The sequence below is a fragment of the Pseudonaja textilis genome, chromosome 4 (genome assembly GCF_049901715.1).
Source record: "Pseudonaja textilis isolate UNSWEBS1 chromosome 4, rPseTex1.2, whole genome shotgun sequence".
Classification (NCBI taxonomy): Eukaryota; Metazoa; Chordata; class Lepidosauria; order Squamata; family Elapidae; genus Pseudonaja; species Pseudonaja textilis.
In genome coordinates this window covers 40,175,634-40,199,780 of record NC_141993.1, presented here as the reverse complement: position 1 = coordinate 40,199,780, position 24,147 = coordinate 40,175,634, and the positions used below count along the sequence as shown (strand labels likewise).

General features: G+C 35.6%; 1 protein-coding gene across 1 annotated transcript; it reads left to right on the top strand.

Annotated features, from left to right (window-relative positions):
- The first annotated feature begins 488 nt into the window (after window positions 1-488).
- On the top strand, window positions 489-22,178 carry LOC113439198 (inactive pancreatic lipase-related protein 1-like). The gene is made up of 12 exons (XM_087932534.1): window positions 489-528; window positions 4,259-4,413; window positions 7,165-7,290; window positions 8,953-9,087; window positions 11,360-11,468; window positions 12,807-12,926; window positions 13,018-13,137; window positions 15,655-15,770; window positions 17,058-17,187; window positions 18,778-18,889; window positions 20,483-20,650; window positions 22,115-22,178. Exons 1-12 carry the CDS (start codon window positions 489-491, stop codon window positions 22,176-22,178), a joined length of 1,395 nt encoding a protein of 464 aa, XP_087788660.1.
- Window positions 22,179-24,147: the final 1,969 nt, after the last annotated feature.

Genomic DNA, 24,147 nt, shown 5'->3' with positions numbered 1-24,147 from the left:
GATTTTCCCTGGTGTTGGCATTTAGAACCATCTGTCATCAAGCAGATGACACAGACCCTGAATGATCTCCAAAATCTGCTAATGACTTTCAGACAACTTGGCACCTTCATTTTTGTGTACACAGGTGATGCCCTTTTGTGTTTTCACACACAGAAGAATGAAAGAACTAAAATGTGCAGAGAAATATAGTTATAGCATATTGCCTTTGTTGTATGAAGTTTTACTAATCCTCACTGGTGAAATAAAAGCCTTTAAAGAAAGAATCCTTTGATGTGTATTGACCCGTTTATTCCAAAGTTAACATTTTACTAGTTTATGAGTAGGCCTTTTGTTTGTATACTGCCTCTTATATTGCATAGACAATATTACATCAGACATATCCAATTTTACTCAATTTTTTGCAAAGTTTAACAGGATGCATGTGCAAGTAAACATCCACAGGATTGTCACTAATATTGCTTTTAAAATAACTATTCTCAGTTATATCCATGGGGACCCGACCCTCACCACAACACAGACTGAAGAAAGGTATGGGTGTCATGTCTCAGTACAAGTTTTTCCCTTTCACACTTTCATAACCAAGTACATAATGGATGAAGTTTGGTTCATGACATAATTCATATTTCTAACTTGTCTACACCTTCTTTAGAACCTAAAATTATATGTTCGGCTTATCCGATAACTTTAGGAGAGGATTATCACAGCTGGAGAGTTATAGTAATAAAATAATTATTAGATAATAAAAGACAGAATACAAATAAATAAATAAATAACCTATAGGTTTTTTACCATATCAAACATGGATCTATATTTCTTCATTTCTGAGGGGTCATAGTGCCAACATTCTTTTCATACAATTGCTTTTTATTGGGCACACCTCAGTAATACAGCACATCAAGGCCTGTATTTAGAGCATTTTTTAATGAGCCCAATGCAGCATTTTCATTGTGGAAAAGTCAGCAGAACTTGAAATGCCACATATTATGCTGTGAGCACATGCCAAAGGTAGCTATGGGTCAGAAGAGCAAGAAGTCACACTGTCAATAAAAATGGCTTTGGAGCAATTAAGGCTCGGATTTTTTTTTTCCAGGAGAGGCCCATGATTCTTCTTAGTGTGGCAGAATGAATTGCTGTGATAAGAAAAAAAAAGTTATTTACAGCATCCTAAATGTCAAGGTCAAATGTTTTCTTCCCAATAGGTGAAAGGCCAAAGCCACTGAGACATTTATTTAAAAAAAGGTCCTAGGAATTCCTGCAATCTGGCTCATATAATCTGAGTATATAAGAATGAGAATAGTTAGGCTGCAGTCAAGAGGGGAATTCTTTCAGGTCACAGCTGAGACTCACACATCTTCAAGTTGCCAAGTTTGAAAGACACTGGTCTTCAGTTGGTGAAAAGAGCAACTGAAAGAGCTGAGGACACCAAGAAGGTTGACAGCTGCAGCCCGGTAAGAGGATTGAAGAAAATCCACAGTTGTTTGACAAAGATTTCAAGTGAAGCTGCTGGAAGGAGAGACTGCCTGGACAAGGAACAAAATCAGCTTTATTAGCAAGGCAGCCCTGTTCTAAATACTATTCCAAAGCTTGCTAGATTGGTTTAGGAAGAAACTGTGAGCCTTTTGGCTTTCTAACCCTCCATTCTGTTACACTCTGCCCCTTTTTCTTCCTGGAAAGTGAAAATAAGACTAACTAACATTTTAAAAGGAGGGCTTGACTGGTTTGTTTAGTTAGGCTTACACTTAAGCATTCACGCTAGAATTAGGCCACTATAATAACAACAGTTATGGGTGGTATTAGTTTGAATCTAGCAATACATTTCACTTTAATTAACACCTCAGCCTCAAGTGTGGCTGGATTAGTTACTATTCTTAGCCACTCTCCCACATGTATCTCCTTGTCCATTTAGGCTCCTGGGTACAGCCTTAACATTTAATAGAATGATAGTTGTGCCAGAGTGCAATGGAAACTAACCTGGAAAATGACAGTAATAAGATTTCCTGCCTGAAATCTATTTCTTCCTCCAAGTGGATAGGGAAGTTGCAAAGTATGGTTTCTCGTGGTAAAAATGAAGTTGCTTGTTGTCTGTCAATTGGAGGAACATCTTAACAGAGCAATGTAACAACAGCAACATACATTAATTCAGTGTTTCCCAACCTGAGCAACTTCAAGAGGGTCTAAGACAGGGGTGTCAAACTCAAGGACTGTATGCTGGATCCAGCCTGTGGGCTGTTTAAATCTGGCCTGTGGGGTTGCCCTAGAAACAGCAAAGGACTGGCCTATGGTACCTCTGCCAGCAAAAATGGAGTTCTGTACTCACTGGCAGAGGACTGCAGGAGGCCGGTGCAGTTGAAAACGGAGCTCTACCTGGTATTGCCTTGTTCTGCTGGAGACAATGGATCCCCCCTGCCCCACCCGGGCCATCATAGGTGCCCCTGATATGAGTGATGTTGAGCTGGCCATGCCCACCCTAGCCATGCCCATCCGGTCCCCTGAGATCAAACACAACCCTGATGCAGCCCTCAATGAAATCAAATATGACACCCCTGGTCTAAGACAACTCGCTGTGGCCTCAGCCTAGCCAACTCGCCCTGGCCAATTTGCTCTGGCCAACTCACTGTGAAACAATTCAACTCAGGATAACTCAAGAGAGGGACAAGTGAATTGCAGCAGGCCTTGCTTTAGGATTGAACATTCTCAAGTTAGATGTTCTTGAAGGTGAGGTGAACTGCAATTCTACTTGTCCCTCTCTTGAATTATCTCACGGCAGGTTGTCCTGTGGCAAGTTGGATGCGGTGAGTTTTCCCACAGAGATTTGGCTGTGGAAAGATGGCCAGGGTGAGTTGTCCCATCCCATTCCAAGATGGGTGGACCTCAAGTCAGTCAGGCTGAATTTTGGGAACTAAAGTCATCTTAAATTTGCTGAGGTTAAGAAACATTGCATTAAATAATATATTCAGTTTATACTTATACTCAAATTTTACAACCTTCAATGAGAAAGTAAGAACCAGCAAGTGTTGAGATCCAATAAAATATTTCAGCTATATTCCTGTTTAGATTATGAAATGTATATTAGAGTTATTAAAGGATGTTTGGATTCTTTTCCTCCCTTTTCATATACATATTATTTAGTACCTAGTGATTAAGTAACGTAATGTAAAGAATTTTATTGCCTTTAAAATTATTATATAGGGAAATAAGACTTTAAGAATAACCTTAACTAAGCATTTGTTCTAGAAGTAACATCAAAAAAATACTTCGATTAGTTCACCTAGTTTCCATTTTCACTATATGATCGTAAGCTTTGTGTATTTATGATAACCTTAATCTGAAACATACCTGTTTACTTTCATGAATAACCCTCAAGGGTGTTGCACTTTATAAAAGGGCCATGCATGTTTAGCTTAAGATTTGTCTAGAATTCAAGCAAAGGCTAAGCCGTAAGTCACATCTTATTTCATCAAGTAAAATTCTTCAGTTGCTAGATTTGCTATAACTACCTTCGATGTAAGTTAAAAATTAATATAAATTATTCTTAACATCCATTCATCTATTTTCTTTCTTTTTGTTTTAAAAAATATTTTAGATGTTTGCCTTTTGGACCACTCTGCTTTTACTGTTCCTGGCAGTTAGAGGTAAGATCTGATTGTTTTATGTAACAACTCGAAATTGCTGTTGGTTTATTCGTGTTTTGTATCAGCTGAAGTGTTAGTACCAGGGAATTGTATTGTGAACCATTAAATGTTAAGCTGAATGGTCTTGGGATTCCAAATTTCCTTTCCTATACTCCTAAGTAGAAATGTTATTAGAATTCCAGTCCTTTTGCAGGGTTTGTGCATTTATGCACTTCCAGAATTGCTTATCCATACTACTTTCTTACCAACAGACAGGGGAAACAGAGAAAACCTAGCCTAAAGGGATTACAAACAACATTATTACTTGCAAATAAAACTGATTTTCATGCAGCAGAAATTAATCCATGTATCAGAGTGATGTAGATAGCTGAGGACCTAATTCCTTCCCATACAGTTTGCAAATTGCTTTCAGAAGTCTTTTGACTCACGGTTAGATTAAACCATATTGACTTCAGAAGAGTTCCCAAATGACAAAGAAAACATGGAGAAAATGAATGACTATGTAGTTTGATAAAGGAATGGATACCCTGCTGACATCATTACCAGAGAAAATATGCTACAGAAGGTAAAATATGAGCTTTTGCTTCAGTCACTGATGCCTTAATTATCTGACACATATACAACAGGCAAAGAAGTTTGCTACGTCCGCCTGGGCTGCTTTACAGATGACATCCCATGGGCTGGAACAGTGGAACGGCCCATTGCACGACTCCCTTGGTCGCCTCAAGAAATAAATACACGCTTTCTTCTGTATACTAAAAAGAACCTTGACGATTTTCAGGTGAGATCTACCCTCCCTCAGTTAAATTTTAAAACATTGGGAAAAAAAGGAATGACAGCATAAACAATGAATATTTGAATATAACTTCTTAAAAGGGGGAAAGAAACTTCTGTCTTAAAAGCATAAATGTATATCCATTATATACCATATTCTTTTTACTATATAGTTTATAAACAGAAAATGAACACATATTGGCAATTCAGACATGTACATCTGGGTTACATTGTGTTTCCACTTAAAGAGTATGTTTTTTGTTGTCTTCCCATGCTTGCTAAGTCTATAGTTCTTCAAATAATGATGGGTTCTATGTACACTTTCAAAAATATAGTCACATCTGCCTAACCTCTGCTGTTTGCTCTACATGGGGCTTCCTTTGAAGCAATACAGAAGTTTCAACTAATCTAGAATTGCAGATGTTGTCTTTCTTTTGCTGCTCAAATATCTAAAGAGTACGATAAGGTCAATTTTAGTACAGCTGTATTAATTACCAATGTGTTTCTGACTTCAAAGCAAGACATTGATTATTATTTATAAAACTCTTTATGGATTGAGCTTCCATAGATGACCCAGGTAGATCTGCACATCCAATCTATGCAGGTCCAAAAGGTAGCCTGATAATTCCTCTTGCACAAAAGTCAAGGGGAAAGGGCCTGAGGCATTTGGCCTTTCAGGTGGTACCCCCTCACTGTGGAATGACTTGTTCCCTGAAGTTGTCTCTTTTCTATTGGCTTTCTGAAAGACACTCATCTACCACTGGTTTTGAGATACAACTACATGACTTCTAGAATTATTCCCGAACTATTTCAGCAGTAGTTATACAATTTTTCCTTTTTTTTCTTGTAACAAAGTAGAGTGTTATGTATGAATGTTTTCCTGCTTTTCTCTCAGGTTGTATCTATTTGTGTTCATGCATGTGAGCAATGAGAACCACAGGGCAGACTACATATACTCTGCTATGAATCATATATTCAAGAGTATAGAGGAATGCAGGTTGTTGAGTAGAGAAGCCGCTGCCCAACTATTTCTGCCATGGGAATGCTCTGGGATAACGTTTTCTAGGATTTTCTCTACGATCCCCAGTCAGACTCAGTCCTTTTCCATATTCGATCTTGTTTTTGCCAGCTACTTCATCCATACAGAGTCTCCTTGTAGGGGATATGGGTGGCATAGAAATTTAATGGATAAATGAACTAAATAAATACTAAATTTGGTTCCAATCTGTTCAATCTTTGGAGCATTGTTGTGCTGATGGACATTATAGATGGACAGAATCCCAAGCCACTTTACATAATTTATTTCCAACATTTCAGTGAGATGAAAACATTAAAAAAATCATTATATACATCTACAATATCAAGACAAAGGAGTCAGTATATGTGTTATACCACAAAATTAAAAAGAAAACATTCAGAAATAGATTTTTCTTCTTATTTTTATAGCTTCGTAGGTATAATACTTTAGCAAGAGAAGTCATAGTAGTTTTAACCATTCCGTCATGTTCAACTCTTGGCAAGTGCTCTCCATGTTTTAGCAAGGCCCAGCTAAATAGACAGCTTGATCATATGTATTCAAAAGGAAAGCTATATAATATAAATGTTTATTGATCATTTTCTTGGTTGTATTTGGTTTAGTAATGTACAGCCAATGTCCAGTATACCTTTAAATAGTTGATATACTGAATCTTAACATTTGTTTTACCTTGTTGCCTTTAATAATATAACTTATTATACTTGTTCCAGATGAGAGATTTGTGATGTATTTGATTCAATGAGTAAAGTGTGAAGTGCATAAAAAGAATGAAGTTCAGATTTTGTTCTCCTAAACACTTTATATAATTATAGTGATGGTTATCTTGGATAAGAGCTCATATGCTTTTTTCATTTTTTCATTTTTAGTTTTTTGGGAAACATAACCAATAATATAATAAATTGTTAATTATAATAAGCAATAATCAGAAAACAATACAATTGTCTAATCAAGGAACTACCAAGGAGAAAACTACAGCCCTGGCAGGGCAAGCTATTGTGTAGTAACAAGAAGCAAACCTCACATTCACTAGCATTGATTATGTTCCCAAGTTGGGTAAAGAAATGTTTGCATACAAACAACCAAGCTCAGAGTACATAAAGGACTCTATAGCATAAATAATAGTGTGACTATGTACATGCCTTAGAGTTTCAAACAACCAATCCATTTAGAGGATATCTGTAAGCAAAATTATTTAACTCTTTTTGCATCTCCTTTATAAAATGTAGATATTTTAATAAAGCCATATATTTAAATACCATCTAGAAAAAAAAATGAGATGACTTATAGTAGTTGATAATGTTATTGAAACAGCATTGGAAATAAATACATTACTCTCATTATATTTATTAATGGATTCAATTATGGTCTGAAACATCAGAAAATACTCCCGTAGACAATAACTCTTATGTAGCACTGAGAAAAAGAAAATATATTAGTGCTGCAGAAAATTGAAAAATAATTTACAGCATTTATATTTGCAATACTTTGGTTATAAAAAGATTAGGTGGGTAATATTAATAACGGACCCAAAAACCTCCATCCATACTTAACTATCTAATACATGAAATATCAATATTCCCAAGGTGCTCATGAGTGAAGTAAAATTGTTTCAGTTATGACAATGCTTAAGAGTAGCGAAAAAAAAGGTCTGTCTGACTCTCTCTCTCTCTCTCTCTCTGTCATTCTTACCTAATATTTATGTAGATTTTTATATTATTACAGGAAATCACTGCAATTCATCCAGAAACAATTGACTACTCCAACTTCAATGCCAGCAAAATAACTCGCTTCATCACCCATGGATTCATAGATCAGGGGGAAGAAAGATGGTTATCAGATATGTGCAAGGTACAGCAAACTAAAACATTTATATTATGCCTTTGTTTTGAAATCTCTTAATACCCAGAGAGGTAACTAGCTGTGCCTGCTGGAACAATTAAAAAAAGGAAACTACAGGCAGACCTCATTTAGCTATGTCACTGAGATCTGAAACTCCATTGTTAAGCAATGCAGTCATTAAAAAAAAATGTTTAGCAATGGCAGTTCCATGAGTTGCAAATTCAAATGGTCACTGAACAAGTGGTGTTAAATGAGGACCATCTCTAAGAACACACAGTTAAGAGTGAATTTCAGAATTGGTTTGCCCCAGTGATCAAACTGGAAGGTTTAAAAGTCAGTGCAGCCAAGATCCATTAAATCATAGTGTTGCCCTCATCCTTTAATTCATAAAACTTAAAATAATATTCACATAATATTCACACAAAGAGCTAGAGATTTCTGTTAGAGAAACTCCAACATGTGGCTTGGCTTCCTTATGCAATATGACAAGAGGATCTCACCAAATTTTGCAATATAAAATGTTTCTGTTCAGAGTTCCAAGAAGCCGGCCATAATATTTCTCAGGATACTGTATTCCGAATGTGGAACTTTGACTGTGGAATTCTGGGAGTTGAAGCCCACAAGTGTTAAAGTGGCCAAGTTTTAACACAAGTGTTAAAGTGGCCAAGTTCTACTCCATCCTTTTTCCTTAACCTCTCTCCAAGATCCTTTTAATATGGCATTGTCACTTAGCATGCTCAATTCTCATTAAACTGTTTTAGCAAATTATACACATAGGTTTTTCTTTCGAAATATATTTGATATTTGATACTTGCTTTTGGGATATAGGAGGGTGCCATTTTAATTGAAGCATGTCTGCCCTCCAGTTGCCCCAAACAACATAAAAAATAGTGACATAAAGAACCCAAATATCTATAATCTACAATAAATGGCAAAGTAGCACATCCAACACATTCTTTTCCAAGCCAATGTCTGCCAATTATGTATCAGACTATCATTCCCAGCTTTCCATAAGTAGCTCCAAAGGACTCACTGTATGATTCATGTGGTACAGCTCAGTGGTGGGATTCAAATATTTTTACTACCAGTTCACTGGGCCCGGCTTGGTGGGCGTGGCAGGGGAAGGATACTGTAAAATCTCCAGTCAGAGGTGGTATTTGCCGGTTCTCCAAACTACTCAAAATTTCCGCTACTGGTTCTCCAGAACTGGTCAGAACCTGCTGAATACCACCTTTGGTACTGCTACACGGCACACTGCACCTGAAGCTGCTCTTCCATTTCTGCATCTGACTCACATGCACAATTGCTAATATCTGCATCACTCCTTCCAAGTTCTTGTCAAAATTCCCCTCTTCCCTGCCAGTCTTTAGAGAGATGTCCAAGCAACAGTAAGAAAAACTCGGTATAGATGGGATAAAAAGGAGGCATGAAAAACATGGAAGGAGCAGAGGATCTCATAGTGACAGGTTAGGGCCAAGTCCAGTCTTCTTTCCCTTTTCTGTTTGCCACTTAAAGTGGCAATTTTATCTTGCATATTAGTAGTATATCTACTGACATCGAATATCTGGAAGGGAAAATCTTTAGAAAAGCTATTTATAGGACCTAAAGAGAATTCAGGGTGTGTGGTGGCCCCATTATTTCCCTCAATTTTATTCGTGTGTCTGTTTGCAGAGAATGCTTCAAGTGGAAGATGTGAACTGCATTTGCATAGATTGGGTCAAAGGTTCCAGATGTGCATATACCCAGGCAGCTAACAACATCCGTGTGGTAGGAAGTGAAGTGGCTTATTTTGTAAATATCCTTAAGGTAAATGAGTTTTCATTGATTAATTCATGGTTACGAATCTTATAAAAAATGGAGGGCTTTAAGTTTCTGTTTATGGCTAAATTTTCAATACTATTTCATTATCCAACATGGAATAGAACTACAGGTAGTCCTTGGCTTACAACAATTCATTTAGTGACCATTCAAATTTACAACATCACTGAAAAAAATGACTTATGACCATCTTTCTCACTTAGCATTGCATCATTCCCATGGTTACATGATCAAAATTCAGATGCTTGGCAACTGACTTGCATTTATGGCAGCTGCTGTGTCCGGGGATCATGTGATCCCCTTTTGTGACTTTCTGACAAGCGAAGTCAATGGGGAAGCCAGGTTCACTTAACAACCGTGTTACTAATTTAACAAGTGCAGTGGCTTCGTTTAACAACTGCAGCAAGAAAAATTGCAAAATGAGGCAAAATTCACTTCATAAATGTTTCATTTAGTAACAAAAATTTTGGGCTCAATTATGGTAATAAGTTGAGGACTGACTACCTGTAAAGTGTTAAAATTCAATTATTACAAATGTACTTTGTTGGAGAGAACAAGGGTTTATAACAACTACAGCAAATCATTGTGGATATTTACTGTATTTTGGCAGGAAATAATCCTGAATTCAGCTGTAAATAGAAAATGTTGCAATTATACCAAAAGCTTTTGTTAGGGGATATGCTCTTGAACTTAAGCAGAGTGCTGGAAGAACACTGAAAAGCTAAGTAGGAGAACACTCCATTAAAAAAGACAAAGATATTGGTTGCAAAGTAGAAACCCAGCTATCAAGAAATACTAGTTGACATTCACTATAACTGAAGGAAAAGCTAATTTAGGAAATACACAAAAATAGAAAAACTTCCCTTCTAAACCAGTGTTTCTCAATCTTGGCAATTTTAAGATGGGTGGACTTCAACTCCCAGATTTCCGCATCTTAAAGTTCTTAAGGTTGAGAAACACTGGTCTAAACTACAACTTGAAATTGGGGAAACATGAGACAGGGAGAAACAAGAAGAGTTCAAACACTCATTAACTTAATTATAGGCCAGTGAGAAAGTTCATTGCAATTGGAATATAGGAAACCTTTTATCCTATAGGTGTATGGATTGATTAGATACCTTCTAATATTCCTAAACTGAACAGATAAGTTATAGAAGGATGGCTGGATACTATCTCTTGATAAGTGATACTATCTCTTCTTAGTGTCTACTGGCATCTGGTTATCTAACTTCAAACAAGTTTCGTAGTTGATTTCCAGTGCAAGGAGACAAGTTTAACAAGTTTTCTCTTTCATTCTTCTTTGTTGTGTTAACTATAAAAAGAAATTTAAGATGGGTTTTAGGTTCTCCTTTTCATTGGGAGATGCCACCTTATCAGGGTACCCTAATAAAGTGCTTTTAAATGATCTTCCGACTAGGTTGTTTATTGGGAAGGTTTGGCCATCAAGCTCAAACTAATTTGTATTATATGTGGGAGTGGCAATATTTTGGTAGTTATCTCGGACTCCTCTACGTCTTGCTTGGTCTATCAAAAAATCCATATTAGTTACATTGCAATAAGAGCAAATGAGAGATGGAATACTGTGACCTATTTGAAATCTGTCTTTATGCAGATTCCCATTTGTAAGGGGATTTCATATGCTACATACAGATAACAATGAGGAGAATTAAGCTGGTAACTCTAGACTTTTAATAGAGTTGGGCAACTTATAAAATTAATTAATTAATTATGTTCTTGTTTTGTGACTTTGGACTCAAACTAAAATGCAACTGCCTGTATGATCATTTGGCAGAGATTTGGTAAACGGTTTGCATTTTGGTCACACTCAAAACAAACAGTTACAAAATCCAATAATTCTTTTATCAGTTTGATCCTAGCGTGTCCTAATAGCTTTCTAGGAATCCCGTCTTAAATTTCCGTTCTTAAACAAACTATGAATTTTAAATCTAAAATGGTATAAAAGCGCAGTGATAGGAAACCCAGAGATGTGAAACTAGAATTCTTTGTCCCCATGATCCTACCATATTTGTACATATTTGCTTCTGTGCTGGGTGTCTGTGCTAATGTATCTTTCAACTGATTCTATGCTAAATTCAGCACCTGCAGAATTGTACTTTAACTTAGAGCTAATTCGCAATCAACTGAGGTTTTAGAAACTACTGCCATCTATGATTTCATGACTGGAATTGCAAATCACAGAAATGCACTTACAGAGCTAACAAAATATATGATGTTCCTTTACAACTGGTCTTATCATTAGGAGAAATATGGATACTCTCCCTCCATGGTACATTTCATTGGCCATAGCCTTGGGGCACATGCAGCTGCTGAGCTGGGAAGCAGAATAAAAGGAATTGGAAGAATCACTGGTAAGTTGACCAATGTAGTTCCTATTAGTATGAAGGCAACTATTGCTGAATCTGAATCTAAGCTGGCGCAAACTCTGAGAAATGACTGTAGATAATTTTACTGAATTGAAAAAGTGAATGTGAGAATGAGGCTACATTTAATAATATGCATAGTTATATATCTTTTTTTATCTTTCCATGTTTTCTGTAGAATAGCATCTATAAGCTTATGAGGATTACCCAGTCTTGTATGATAAGTTGTACTGCTAATTAATGAAAGAGATTTTCTATTATACAGGATACAAAGGCAAAAGGTTTAAATACAATTAAAATGAGTATCCTAGATGAAAGAAATGATCTGAGAGGCCAAATGGAAACTATTTTTATACAGAGTGTTTCCATTGTCTTACTTGGTGCTTGATTATTACCTTGATTCTCAAACAATAAGGCATCATCAAACTGAAAGTCACATGGCCTTTTAAAGCAAAGTTCTAACCAAAGCATTTTACCATAATTTATACTGTAATTCATTGCTCCCAGTCCCTGTAACTGAATTTCTCAATTGGGATTCTGTATTTCTATATCTCTTCAAAATATTTCTATCAATGTGCAGAATTTGCATATCTTGTTGCTTTTTTATATATATACTTGCTCTGGAAACTCCCTTTTAGACAAACTTATCTTAAAATTCCTGGCATTATTTGCTGAGAAATTAATCGATATGGTCTTCTAACTGGCCCTTTTGTCTTCCTTGGCATATTTATCTTTTTAAAGACAGAATCTTAGATTGGGGGAAATAAATAAGTCTATTTTTGATCCATGACTATTTCACATATAGTGTCATGCATATAGACTATTCTGATTCTTTCCAATTTGTATTTATTGGCACGTTTATTGCAAATGGGATTTATTTTTATATTGAGATTTTCTAACTTACAGATTTTTGATGCAGCATTATATAGTATAATTTTCCATACTATCTCTCCCCCCTCCACCTTTTAGCCAACAACCGCATTAAAAAAGTTAGAAAAAGTTTTAAATAAGTTGTGCTAATTACTGTTTTTTTTTTTGCTCTTGTGGAAATGAATTTTCATTATTCATTTTTCTCACACAGCATTTTTTACTTCCATTTGGGAAAACAAATGTATTGATTATATTAAAATGAAATGGAAAAAATCCTTAGTGTTTCTCTTAATGGCCAATAGGCCCTATAAGACTTTCTAGCTACAAAAGTTTATGAAATTCTGAACTGATTTCAAATACTACTACTAGGTGCATTCTTTGATAACTGTAGGCTGAGTCCAGAAATCTTCATCATCTCCTCTTTAAATCATGTATTTAGCATTTATACCGTTACAGGACTAGACCCTGCTCAACCTTACTTTCAAGGAACTCCACCTGAGATCAGATTGGACAAAAATGATGCTGAGTTTGTTGACGTGATTCATACTGATTCAGCACCAACAATTCCATTTCTAGGTAAGCTGACTACAGAATACTGCAGTACATAACATGCAAGAGGCAAGCATGAATCTACTCAAACATAACTCTATTTTTTATCAATTTTCAGGGTTTGGGATGAGTCAAGCAATTGGACATCTTGATTTTTATCCAAATGGAGGAATATTGATGCCAGGATGTAAGAAAAATCCTCTTTCACAAATAGTGGATATTGATGGTATTTGGGAAGGTAAATATAATCTCTGCAAAGAAATATTCAACTGTAGTACAGAAGTGCACATCTTACTCCATTGTATCCTAGTGTATCACACTAGGACAGAATCCCAAGCTGATGTTGTTTTGATGTGCTGGAGCTACTAGAATTTCTACCCAGAATGGCGATTATAGAAATTTGAAAAGTTCTAGTTTCTACCCATAGCATGGCAAAATCAGGGTACCCACATTTCCAAAATAATAAATCACAAAACTAGAAAAGATGTAATAAGCATAACAAAGAATCTCTCTCTCTCTCTCTCTCTCTCTCTCTCTCTCTCTCTCTCTCTCTCCCCAACCTACCTCACAGGATTGTTGTTCTAAGGAAAAAATGGAGGAAAGAGATTTAGTATGTTCACTGCCTGGAAAAATAAATAAAGATAGGATAAAATTTTAAATAAAAATCTAAATAGTTCGTTACTTATTTTATTATTATGAAACCAATTTGCCTTCTGCTCTTATTTAAGTATTCCTAATATTATTATCCTTAGATGTTTATCCCACTTTTATTAAAACCCTACAGAAATAGAAATGGTTTAATCCATATCTTAAACTAGAAAACAAAACAGCCCAGCAGGCTTTCAAAGTAGCCCTTTTTATTTTGGAACAAGTTGTTTCATCTCGTCATGAAATGAGTAAGTCAAGATTTCTGAAGCCAGTTTTACATCCTGGAAAATGTTATGCACCTTGTCAGATCGTTAATAATCCTAAAATGCTAAAGTCTCGAAAGAATAATATATGCACTCAAGATGGATTCCAGCAAACGATAAACAGCATAGCTTGAACTAGGTATGTTCCAACTGTGCTTTGTGATTGATATTTTTCATTTATTTGTAAGGCTCCCAGAAATGATGAAGTACAATAAAATAGAACAAATAAATACATTGCTATGAAACAACTGCAATTACTAAACAATTTTCCAACCCAGAAGAAAACTTTGTAGTTAGCTAACCTAATCGCTAAGTAACAAATGTATACCTGTCAATTTTTTTGGTTCTGAAATAAAGATTTTCTTTTTGTTCCACAACCTACATTTACCATTCCTAAATGACTCGCTCTCACAAAACCAGTACCACAGGCTACTGAATGAAAAAATGAACATAGCCCTCTCCCAAGACTAAAGCACTACAGTGGATTCCATAACTGGATTTTGAAATGTATATTTCTTAGATATTTTGTGTCTACCTGTTTGTTGACAATATCATTAATATCACAAAACTCCCTGAAAGAAATTTTTCTGTCTTAACTCTTGTGGCAATCAACAGTTTGGGCAGACTGGACTCAAAACACTTGAGCACTAAGAAATTCTTAAAGTCTGTTGCATTTCCATGTTTGCCCTAAGTCCTATATGCCACCTTACATTATGAATCTAGCCATGGAATTAAGAGCTTACATTTCATGAAAACGTCTGTATTTTCTTTTCCATGTTAAAAATCCTTGCACTCAATCAAATATTAGCTTCTAGCATCCTGGGCTAAGAGTTTCAAACTTATACTTTGACTGCTCTTTTCCCAATGTCTTGCCGACAACTTTTTTCTCAAGTGGTGAAAATGTTCGTGCAACCTAACCAGTTGGGGAGCTCCTAAACATGCTTTATTCTCAGGAACAACCCAGCCCATATGCCAGTCTGCTGCAGTGGTGGGATTCAATTTTTTTTACTATCAGTTCTGTGGGCGTGGCTTAGTGGGCATGGCAGGGGAAGGATACTGTAAATCTCCAGTCAGAGGTGGTATTTTCCAGTTCTCTGAAGTACTCAAAATTTCCACTACTGGTTCTCCTGAACTGGTCAGAACCTGCTGAATATCACCTCTGGTCTGCTGCCTATATTGCTTATCCTAAGATGTTCATGAGTACTGAAAAACTGAGATTTGCTGGAGCATTTTGTGTCTGAAAATGCCATATCATGACTGTTTTGTTCAATCAAGGACAGTAGATAGGTACAGAATTGTCAACAAATCTTTTCCTTTGTTAAGATAAAACCATCTTAATTATTAAGTCATATATACTAGATTGGACAACATAGTAAGAAAAATGAAAAGTTTCTAAAACAGAGTAATTCCAGAAGTCTAATATTTATATGCACTAATCATACAATTAATTGTTCACTATAATTGCCATTACTACTAAAACAGGATGCTACTAAAAGGATAATCTAATACATTCAAGATGGGGCTACTTCACTCAATCTGTCTCTTTTAATTCATTAAACATCAATTTCAAGAATGCTTATTCTTTAAACTACTACTTTTAGTAACTGCTACTGATCTTTTGCCTGCACTTCTCCCAACCAAAGTATTATACATGTCCAACCTCTCAAGGAATGGTTTTAAAGAAATGCATCAACATTTGGCAAAGGTAATAAAATGATGAAAAAAGGTTGAGAGAATGGCCTTGCTCCAGAACTAAGGAGGTCAGTGTTAATTTAATCTTCTTTAAAGCGCTTGATAGGAAAAGTCAAGAAGTATAGCATCTAACATTTCTTTCTGCTCCACAGGAACCCGTGATTTTGTGGCCTGTAACCATCTACGGAGCTATAAATATTATTCAGATAGCATTTTATTTCCAGATGGATTTTTGGGTTACCCTTGTGGAGCATACAACTTATTTGAAGTATGTTATTTGCATCACTCCAAAATTATTAATAGAAGAATGTAGTGTTTTGACTTTTTTCTTTGTCAGAGGATACAAGGGAAAAAAGAAAAACCATGAGACCATCAGTTTACAAGAACTTCTGTTCACATAATATAGCCACTGCTTCACCCTTCTCCAGTTCTCATGGTGTTGCTTAATTAGTGATTTTCTCTTTTTTTCAGCAAAATGTAATTTACAATTATGGCTATAATGGCTAACTGCAATTTGCACCTGCTTTCAAAACAAATGCAAAAAAATGCATGTTTAATCCTGATTTGGCAGTCAAGGGATAATTTATGGGTTGTCCAATTGGATGCATTGCAAACTAAGTTATTTGGCAGAGTGAATGACAGGAGTGTGAGCATGTAGACTTGAGCCCCAGATGTGTATGGCTGAATTATATGAACATTAATATCATTTTTATTTGGGAGGCTGTGCAGAAACCTGGATTCTGAGAATAGAAATATGATTTGGGAGATGGAGAGAGTATCACATTGCATCTCTCAGTATCCCCTCAAATCAAATTGCTTTGTGAGCCTAGAAAAAAAATCATCTTTGAGAAATTGCTAACAAGAAGAAAATGTTAAGTTCCATTCCCTTTGCATTTAGCTCTTTCCATATTCTTAGTCCAGGAGTGAATTAACTGAAAAATCATCATGCTAGAAACAATGTACAGGAGCAAGTTAATAAGAACTGTAGATAGTTCTTCAATAATCACCTAACATTTTTGGCACTCTTTTTGAGAAGGGGGTTGTAGGCTTCATAAAACACTTATATTTCATTTTTTCCCTCAAACTCTAAGGCAAGAGTGTCATAATTCAGCTTTGCAGAGATTTGGATTCAAAGAATAAATTGTGATTTGTATATGCATTTTGCATCAATTGGGAACATCACAAACCAAGTACTTCTTTTCCAAAATCAGCTGGTTATGAGAGATATTCTCGATTCATAGAGATGAAGAATAATCAAAATTTAGAGAAGATGAATTATGCTGAATTTTTAACTTTCAGGATACATTTAAAGTTTGTACAGCTGGAAAAGAGAGTGTTTAATAGTCCTATATGTTTTTTTAAATAAACATACAGATATATATCTCTTGTAACATGGCATAAAATTTATTTAACCAGGAGAATTACTACTCATTTAATAGTACAAAGAACAAGAAAGGGAAAGGACAGCGTAATTAGCTAATGTTTTCCACTAGTACAATAAACATAAAGCAAATGAATAGGATTGAATATTTGTCTCTATATATGCTTTTATTAGGACAACTGCTTCCCATGTCCAGAAGATGGATGTCCTCCTATGGGTCATTATGCAGATCGATTTAAAGACAAAATCACTTCTAAATTTACTAAGCTGTATTTGAATACTGGAGAAGCCAAAAATTTTGCCCGTAAGCACAAGGCCGGGAATTGGGGACTATTAAAGTTTGTCTTCTTGCAACTGTGCATGTTGGTATCTGCATATATTTGTGTATACATATACACAAGTACTTTCATCACTGTGAGAGAAGAAAACCAGATTACCACCCAGATGCGTAAACAAGATTGGTTTGGGTTGTTATAATAAGGATAAAATGGGTTGTAATAAGTATAAAATGTAATAAGGATAAAAATGGGAAGGGGAGAAAGACAGAAAGACAGAGACTTTGGGTGGCCACTTCTGTTCCTGGGAGAGAAAATGAATGTCTAACAATAGCTCTTCCCTAAAAGGAATGAAAACTAGCCATGTTATATGTTTCTTCTGCATATTAGGTCACTAAACATCAGTTTGGAAGTTCCAAAGTTGCTTTTTTCAACTGGACTTTCTGGTTTTTCTTTGAAGATGTTTCACTTCTTATCCAAGAAGCTTCTTCAGGTCTGATTGGAGGGTAGGCAAGGACTTATATTCCTTGCAGACAACTGGTCATTTGTATTCTTAAAGACTTACTGAGGCCACTTGGAGGTTTATCTGTATCCTCAGGATCACCTAAGTGGTGCAAATGGGTGTGGAGCCTTCAAGAACTTGGAACTTCCACCAGCTCCATGAAGGTTCCACACCCATTTGCACTATTCAGGTGACCTTGAGGACACAGATAAACCTCCAAGAGGCATCAACAAGAATGCAAATGACCAACTGTCTGCAAGGAATGTAAATCCTTCCATCCCCCACTATCTAGTCAGACCTGAAGAAGCTTCTTGGATAAGAAATGAAACGTCTTCAAGGAAAAACCAGAAAGCCCGGTTGCTTCTTGAAAAAGCACCTTTGGAACAATCATGACCTGGATGACTGAGACTTTCCATAGACATCAGTTAGGAAGCTATAAATTGCATCTGTAGTTATAGATGGAGTGCTGAATATCGGCCTATGCAATTACTATAGGAGGAAGAATTGGGGTGAAGTTCTATGTCTTTTACAGATGCATGAAGCAAAATCCTATGTGATTAAGAGAGCTGCGCCCCACCCTATCTTAAGGTTCACTGAAAAAATGAATGCAAACAGTGCTCAGGGATTTGTCTTTTAACTTTATAAGAGCCCGCAAGGCTGAGCAAAAATTTATTAGCCTCATGGAACAACATACAGGTTCTGATTTTAATCTTCAGTTATCTACATTTTACTTTGAGAGGGTTTTGTAATGACACTATCTGAAATGGAAGAAAAGAGGAGGAGGGGGGGGAAGGAGGAGGATGTGATGACTGGTATTATATTGCCGCTTCTCTACCTCCACACTACATTTAAGCTATTTTGTGACATTGTGGAGAATCCAAGTTATGAGCAGATTTTATACATTTTGGATATGTAATAAAATAGATGGATTCTGGAGAAGTATTTTTTTTGCATGTGAATAATAAAATAGGGTCTTCGCTCCTGATTAAAACTAGTTGGTGTTTTGGGTCTTCAAAGTGCAGCTCATTTTGTGAGTTTTTTTTTATAAACAGTCAATTTTATTAGCACTAGAAACTTTCTTGATTAAAACCAAATTCTCATTAATGGTGGTGTGTAGGTTGGAGGTACAAGTCATCAGTTACACTGTTTGGAAAAAAAAATGTCTTGGGATACATAAATATTGCCCTGTATGGGAGCGGAGGAAACACAAGGCAATATGAAATTTTCAGGTAAATTTTCAGAAATACTACATCTGAAAGTAAAATTTTAAACTTGTTAGTTTTGTTTTTCTGATTTTCTTTCTTCATCTGAGAGGTGTATCTTTAAGAATTCTTTAGAAGGTAGTTTATTTATTGGTCAAATTTAGTTTCAGTATATAATCCAACCTTTTGCCAAAAAGCAAAACACATTTAGCCCAGTATAGAAGCACAACAAAAACAAAATGTAAGCCTTTTGTGGATATGAGATGTCCGGATTTATTCATTTTTAGAATTTATATTTACAGGTGATTATATACAGATTTTTCTGACATTTTATTGTTAGGTATATCTTTAGATTTTAAATTCGATTTAATATACTATTTCATATAGCTGGGATCACTTTATTTTTCCAATACCAAAGAGTACTCAGTCAATAATTTTGCCAAACTGGAACAAGAAATTAAGTTTAACCAATGAATAAAATAGAATATAATGCAGCTAGAGTTGCAGAAGACACTGACTTTTCTGCTATAATACCATGACTGCATACATTTATTTCTTTAATGAAGGAAACCAATAGAAACAATAAATAATCCCAATCTATATTTCCACTATAGATGCAGATGGTCTTTGTTTAGCAGTCACAATTGGGATTGGAAACTTGGTTGTTAAGCAAAGTATTTTTTAAAAAAAAATTCAAGTGATATGTAGATCTTTTATAAAATTGTCTCTGCCATAAAATGTCCTTTCAACAGGTTGGGATTATAGCTCCCATAATTTCTGGTATTCCAAATGGCTGGAAATTCAGGAAGTGTAATTCAATTGATCTGAACTGCATTTATTTGAGGATTTCTCAAAAACTATTTTAAGCACATTGCATTTTCATTTTAGTATCTTCATGTTTATGACTGTTGTTTTTTCCAAAGGATTTTTAAAATTACATTTTCCAAATTATTATGATTTTAAGTTTCCACTTATCATTTGCTGTGGCTGTTTGAATTACAAGTTGTATTTTAATTAGACAAATATGTCACTTGCTACTTGACTAATATTTAGCTCAGCCAATAACATGTTATAGTACCAGACAGCAGTTTTACTAGCTGGGATGTATTAAATGGTTATGACATGTAATTATTTCCATTTAGATTGCATTTAATCTGACTCTTGCACGTTAACAAGGGGAAAAAAACATACCACAATATATTCATATGCAAATCTATATACTACTAAATAAAGTTTTGAGTCCTGTATTCATGTATGTGTAATTTTCTTTCAGATGTTCTTTCAGGTGCACTAAACAAGCCATTTGGGCCATTAATGTTTTGGTAAACTTCACAGAAACTATAACCTCAGTAGATAGATCAACTAAGAAAAAATCTTGATTAAAGTAAATATCACTCATACAAATGTAGAATATTAATATTTATGAAAATTGCTTAATCTATTTTTTTAATGTTGGAGTGTTATGCTAAAACCAAAAACTACAAGATAGATAGATATTAGATGATAGACAGACAGACAGACAGGCAGGCAGGCAGGCATAGACTGAGGAAAAATTGATACATGTATGTATAAAAAAATAACAACATGACTTTATCTGTTTTATGTTGTTTTGTTTTTAAGGGGGAACCTCAGACCTGGTGAGATTCATACCAAGCTAATAGACGTAGAACTTAAGGTTGGAACTATAACTAAGGTTAAATTTCTTTGGAACAACGTTTTCATAAACCCAACTTTGCCCCAGCTAGGAGCAGCAAAGATTATGGTACAAGATGGAGAAACTGGGAATGTGTACGTATACCCTCACTAATTCAAAGAAAGTAATAAAAGAAACAAAATTAAGCTTGCAAAATTATTTATGTTCTACATATGTAGGCCTTACAGTTTTACATAATATCTTGTATGTTTTTATATAGTGCATACCAAATTATTGTAAAGCTAGTTTAGTGGGATGAACATGATTGAAACTCTCAGCAATGACACTAATTTAACATTGGTTTTAAAAGATTCTATAAATTTATTGAGAGGAGGCGATCAGTGACTACTATAATTGATTATTGCACAACTCCTATTTAATAAGCAGCATATTATAAATAGCTGATTCTATGCAAGAACTGCACACACACACACACACAACCTTGTCACAGTAGGAATTGTCACAAATGCATCTGTTTGATCACGGAGTTAAAGAGAATGCTAAAGTAGATTGGCCCATAGCCTGTTTCAGCAGATTTCTTATCATTCTTACCAAAAGCTGTATGTATCTGGATACAGATGCACAGGGGTGTTACCTAGCTCAATCCAGTCCTTGTGGGATTCTTTCTCTTTGTCAAAGAAAAGTTGGATGCCCGGCAGGTTCAAGTAGAATGAAGAGTTCACATTTTTTAGGAGCAGGGGTCAGCTGTTCAACTCCACATTCTCTCACTGTTCATTGCTTATGTTCTCACTGTCCCCAGTTTCTGTATCGGCTGGTTTTTCTGCAGCCATGATGCCTACTGGCATGTGTACGATTTGGGAATGAGGTTCATCTCCCTGGAGAATGAGAGTCTAACATTCTGGGATAAAGAAAAGAGAGGAGGAACCAGGGCAGCATTAGTTATTGCCATTGGACCCAACTTTTGCCTAATTAGGATACTTAAATGAATGGTCCTTGCTCACTGTTTCCCAGAGCTAATTTTCTTTACACTGAGTTAGACAAAGTTATATGTAAAGGAGACCCATTGAAAACTTTGGGGAAAAAGTCTATATTAGGTCTTGTTGATCAGGATTCTAACATAGTGATCTTGATAAAGGTCTTTTGTTAAATTGTGTGAATTGGGTGCCATGGGTATGAGAAAATTGTAACAGTGTTTGAATCTATGACAGAGTTTGATGGGAAATCATAAAAAAAGAGGGCGTAACAGTCTGATTGATTACAATCCATCTTAAACACATAGTTTTCTACATCAATGGGCACAGAATTGTAGCCGCAAATATTTTCTTTGAATATTAAAAATGAGCAATTTTCTTACTCTTACTCACTTTCTTTTATAATTTTGGACTAAGTACAAAAGTTATAAAAACAGAGGTACAAAACTAATCATATACCTTTTTATCGTATACCATATAAAATGCCTCAAGGGTGATTTTTAATTGATTACATTTCTTGAGAGTCAGTGATACAAAATTTTTAAAGTTCATGCTAATATATTGATATCATGCTGATATCAAAGTGTATACATTAATGCCTGCTTCTTCTTTTTTTTAACTCCCCAGATTCCATTTCTGCGGCAGTGAAACTGTGAGAGAAGATGTGTTGCAAACACTCACACCATGCTGATCTTGAAATGTGGAAAGCTTTTGTGCAAATCTTAATAAAAAAAATAACATTTCAAGCACCTTATATATTCTTCTGCCCAAGTGATAGTGCAGGGGGACTTTAATTTTAAAGATACAGGAGCTCTTTTCCTTCACTGCTCTTTCTCCCATTATGCCAAAGGATAGAGTTGCTGTCACTCTAGTAAGAAAATGACATGCAAAACTTTAGAAGCATTGGTGCTTCCATGCTCAAGTAAAGTTAGAGCTTATCCAGATATTTTGTTAGCATATGGGACTGGTCCAAATTATTGTATTGCATTAGGCAAAGACAAAAGACTCACTAAGACCTAGGTGGGTGAAAGTGAAGTGAACCTGCAACTGCACCTTTGCTTAATAGTGATGAAAAAAGAACATCCATCAATGTATCTAAAGGGTGAAAGGAAAAGTAATAGCTAAGGGGGTTCAGAGTAGACTTTTTATTTCTAAAATAAGATCCTCAGGCTTGATGCCAGCTCTTTGCACCCAGACCGAAGACAAATTGCATGATAAAAAGTATGTGGTATGTACTTAGGATGTGATGCTTTTCTTCTTCCATGGACTTAAACATTTCTTGGCTATATGAGAAAAAATATATAATCAGCAATATTAATCTCAAAGTTAGTCTTCCTGGATATAAATTGCACATAAATTATTGGTGTGGTTCCAACTTCTACCTCTTCTGACAACTTGCCACCGCCAATTCACCATGGGCAATTTGCCATTGCTAACTCACCACAGCCAACTCACCACGGGCAACTTACCAGAAGGCAGCTCTCCCTGGCTATGTCGCTGCTAAATAATTCAACAATTCAATTTAACTATTTAAAATGATTAAACAAATATTTGATTTTTTGTCATTCCCATTTGATTTTGTCCCTCCTTTGGCATCCTTTCTTTAATAATTATATTCCACCCTTTCTTGGATAATGGTGTAACTCTTATTCTGAGACAAATTGTCCCATGGCGAGTTGGCCATGGCAAGTTGTCCTGCAGCGAGTTGGCTGCAGCAATTCATCCCATTCCACAGCTAACTTGAAGGCATACCTTCCTAATCTTGCCCTTTAATTTCTAAACAATCTTTGGATGTTGGTAATGGACTCAAGTAGAATTTTTTTTAAAAAAATGTTCTGTTCTCGGAAGGATTTGAAACTGGAAACAACCTCTTGCTTGCTCCATGCTTACAACTGCTTTGTGTGACTACTTGCCACGTCCATGCATTCATAGTTAACAATGGGTTTCCATCAAACACCCTCTTTTAATAATGAAGTGAAGCACCAATCACTTTGTTGTGTGGTGTTTAAGCAAACTACATTTCACAGCTATCCCATCAAATGCAAAGCTAAATGAGCACCAAATTATTGTCCATTTTCCTGGCTTTCAGTGCTAATGGACATATTTTTGTGACCTTTTTCAATGCTTACAGTTTTAAAATAGTAGCAACAAAGAGAACTGCTGTTTGAAATGCAAGTGGCTGTAAACCATATATTATTTATAAGTACAGCATATTCTGAAATCATTCATTTCAGTGTCTCACTAAGGCCTAATTGGTATATATTTTGGTTGACATATATTGTTCTCTTGTAAAGGTGTCAACTTCCTCAATAACAAAAGGACTGCAGTTTGTGATATATAAATTAGGCTCCTGGCCATATAATCAGGCCTACTATCAATTAGGACACTATTTGCAACAAAATATGCTCAAAGTGCATGTAAGATTGATGGGTCTTTTCAGACTTTAACGCTGTACTATTCATAACAAAGTTTGTGATCAGCATCATATCAATTAAGAAACATTTGACTTGTGAAACTGATGTAGCTTGTTCAATAGGGTTTGGCAGCAAAATTCAGCTTTTGCTACCAACATTTGAAAACACCCTGACACTTCTGTAATGAAACACAGTGCTGGGGTAGTTTAGACCAAAATCTGTAATGCATCTCCTTGGTGCAGGGCT